At 60.9% G+C, this 3,177-nt stretch overlaps 1 protein-coding gene across 1 annotated transcript; it reads right to left on the bottom strand.

Moving 5' to 3' along the window:
• Positions 1-1,254: 1,254 nt before the first annotated feature.
• Positions 1,255-1,704, bottom strand: LOC139783569 (uncharacterized). The gene has a single exon (XM_071722733.1). It carries the CDS (start codon positions 1,702-1,704, stop codon positions 1,255-1,257), a length of 450 nt encoding a protein of 149 aa, XP_071578834.1.
• Between the last annotated feature and the right edge of the window lie 1,473 nt (positions 1,705-3,177).

The raw sequence follows: 3,177 nt of genomic DNA, 5'->3' as shown, positions 1-3,177 counted from the left end.
GTCGCGAGATGCGGCAATCTCGCTTGGCGAGCGTTAATCCGGCAGGCCTGGTGCGGCGCACCTCCGGGAGCTCTATAGGTATTAGCTTCCACGGACGTAGTGTCTGGCCCGTGGAGGGCTCTGGCCGTTTCTTGTGCCGCTCCTGCGTCACTGGCTGGCCTATCCCTGGTTTCTCGAGGGGCCCTGGCCTCTTCTCACGCCGCTCTTGCGGCGCTGGCTGGCTGAGGAGGAGCTTCCTCCTTCTTTGGCTACGCGTTCTCGTCCTGCACCGTCTCTTCTTGGTGGTGGCGTGTGTGGAGCCGCTCGGCGCCACCACTTCTGTAGAGCCGGGCCCTGAAGGGGCGTCCGGTCTGGCAGGAGCAGCGGTCTCCACGGTGATCAAACTGGGTTGCAATAAAGCGGAGGAGAAGTCGCTCGACGCTTGATTGCGGTTAAGCGGAGGAGAGGATGTCTCACTCGACGCGGGTAAATTGACTCGATCCACTCAACGCTTCCTCGACACCGAAACTTGTGGAGTATAGCGAAAGGATTCGAATGATGGTCCTTGCGCGGCCCGCCTTATGAAGCCGCATGGCCGTACTTTAAGTACGAGTAAATGCGGGTAAGCCGGCGACGCGCCACGGCAGGTCGCGGCAGCTGATAAGCGCGGGGTGGCCGGGCGCGCATTCGTCAGGCGCGCGAGACTAAGGTTCGGCGTCCCGAACATACCGCCCGCCTCGTCTGGTCCTAGGACGATGTTCCTTGGTTCTGGTCGCCCGTCCGTGGAAGCGGGATGATTTTGGCCACTGGTCGGGTGAGGGTCGTGGTGGCCGTTCGTGCTGTCACGACCCGTACTCGTCCGTCGTCGCCTGGGTGCACCTTGATGATTCGAGCAAGGGGCCACTGGCATGGCGGAGTCGTCTCGCTGCGGATGATGCACAGGTCTCCTGGGTTGAAGTCGGTTCCCTTCGTCCACCACTTCGAGCGTTCGTGGAGTGTGTGTAAGTACTCGTGAGCCCAGCGCTCCCAGAAGTGGTCTCGCATTTGTTGGAGATGCTGCCAACGAGAGAGATGGCTCGTGGGAGCCTGAGTCAGCGGAGGCTCCGGGACTGCAAGGAGTGCAGTCCCGATCAAGAAGTGTCCCGGCGTTAGTGCAGCTATGTCGTCCGGGTCGTCGCTAATCGCCTGGAGGGGCCGCGAGTTCAGGCACGCCTCGATCTGTGACATTAGGGTTGCCATTTCCTCGTACGTCAGCGTGGAGCTGCCGATGACTCTTCAGAGGTAATGCTTCACCGATTTCACGGCTGCTTCCCACAGTCCGCCCATGTGCGGGGCTGAGGGTGGATTGAATTTCCATTTCACACCTTCGGTAGACAGGAGGTTCGCCCACTGCGGATTGTCTTGGATTGCAGCCTTGAAAAATCTCCGCAGCTCCGTGTCGGCGCCCACGAAGTTGGTGCCTCGGTCGCTGTACATGACCTCGCAGATGCCTCGTCTTGACGTGAAGCGTCGAAAGGCGGCCAGAAATGCATCGGTGGTCAAGTCCGACACGACTTCGAGATGCACTGCTCTCGTGCACATGCACACGAATATGGCGAGGAATCCCTTGTATGCTTTGTGCCCTCGTCCCCTCGTCGTGCGCAGCGCAATCGGCCCTGCGTAGTCTACGCCTGTGTGGGTAAAGGCTCTCGAAATGGTCACTCTTGGTGGCGGTAGTTCCGCCATCAGCTGCTGTGGGCTTGCCGCCCGCCATCGCACGCACGTGATGCATCGGTGGATGCACTGTCGTGCTCGTGCCCTTCCCCCCGGGATCCAGAATCTCTGCCGGAGAGAGGCGAGAGTCAATTGAACGCCTCCGTGAAGCGTCCGTCTATGGTGAGCGTTGATGATCAGCGTTGTGAGCCAGGAACTTCGAGGCAGGATGACCGGATGCCTTTCGTCGTTGCTCAGGATCGCGTGCTTTAATCGTCCGCCCACCCTCAGAACCTTGTCGTGATCGAGAAACGGGTTGAGGCGGTGCAGTCCGCACCGCCTCGGGAGCTGTCTGTCGCGGCCGAAAGCCTTGATTTCCTCAGAGAACTAGGCCGATTGCACCTCTCGTATCCACGTCCACAAGGCGTCCTCCAGCTCCTGCGGCGTCAAGGGGGTACCTGAAACAGATTTTCCTCGGGCTTGGATCGCCCGAAGCCAGCGTCGGCACCATGCGGAGACGCGTAACAGGCGTTGCAACGTTGAGAACCGGAGCAGCATGCCCGGTTCGGTCGTCTCCGCGGCCACAGCGTGAGAGTGCGTTCGCCGTTCCGGAATCTCGTCCTTCTCCAAGCACGCCGGGGCCGGTAGTGGGGAGGAGTCCTCGGTCAGCCACGATGGCCCCTGCCACCACAGGTCGAATTTCACCAGCTCGCCGGGTTGCATCCCGCGTGAGGCGCAGTCAGCGGGGTTGTCCCGGCTTGGTACGTGGTGCCACACGGCGTCCGGCAGCAGCTGCTGTATCTCCGCCACCCGGTTGGCGACGTATGTAGTCCATCGTGAAGGGTGCCCACGGATCCACGCCAACGTCACTTCGGAGTCTGAATACAAATGGATTTGCGCCGCCCCCAGTTTCAATGTGTCCCGCGCTCTCGCCGCCAGTTTGGTGAGGAGTGCCGCAGCGCTGAGTTCAAGGCGCGGCAGGGTGACACGTTTGACAGGCGCGACCTTGCTCTTGGCGAGGAGGAGTGTGACCGCGGGCTGCCCGCCGTCAGTGCTCGTCTTCAGGTACATGACCGCCGCATACGCTCTCTCCGATGCATCTGCAAAGCCGTGGATTTCCAAGCGTGAGCAGCTGCTCTCTGTATGCAGCCACCTCGGAATCCGCCTTGATTCGACCATCGGGAGCTCGCGCAGCAGCCGCTGCCATTCCAGTTGATCTCGGGGGGGAGAGGTTCGTCCCATTCGAGATGCTGCAGCCAGGCCGACTGAATGAGAATTTTGGCTAGAATGATTGCTGGGGCAAGCCAGCCAAGCGGGTCGAACAGTCGAGCTGTGTGCGAGAGTGCTGTTCGCTTCGTGATACTGGTGGTCTCTACCGCCCGAACCTTGAAGCCGAAGGTGTCGTCCTGTGGATGCCATTGCACGCCCAGTGTGGCGTGACTGGCGTTCTGGTCCCACAACTCGAAGTCCTTCATCTGTCGGTGCTCTGTTGGCACGTCTTCCAGT

The sequence above is a fragment of the Temnothorax nylanderi genome, unplaced genomic scaffold, assembly GCF_030848795.1.
Source record: "Temnothorax nylanderi isolate EJ_2023f unplaced genomic scaffold, tnyl_v1.0 TNYL_tig0516_pilon, whole genome shotgun sequence".
In the NCBI taxonomy this organism is placed as follows: Eukaryota; Metazoa; Arthropoda; class Insecta; order Hymenoptera; family Formicidae; genus Temnothorax; species Temnothorax nylanderi.
The sequence above is the reverse complement of the archived record's forward strand: the minus strand, read 5'-3'. Positions and strand labels throughout refer to the sequence as shown.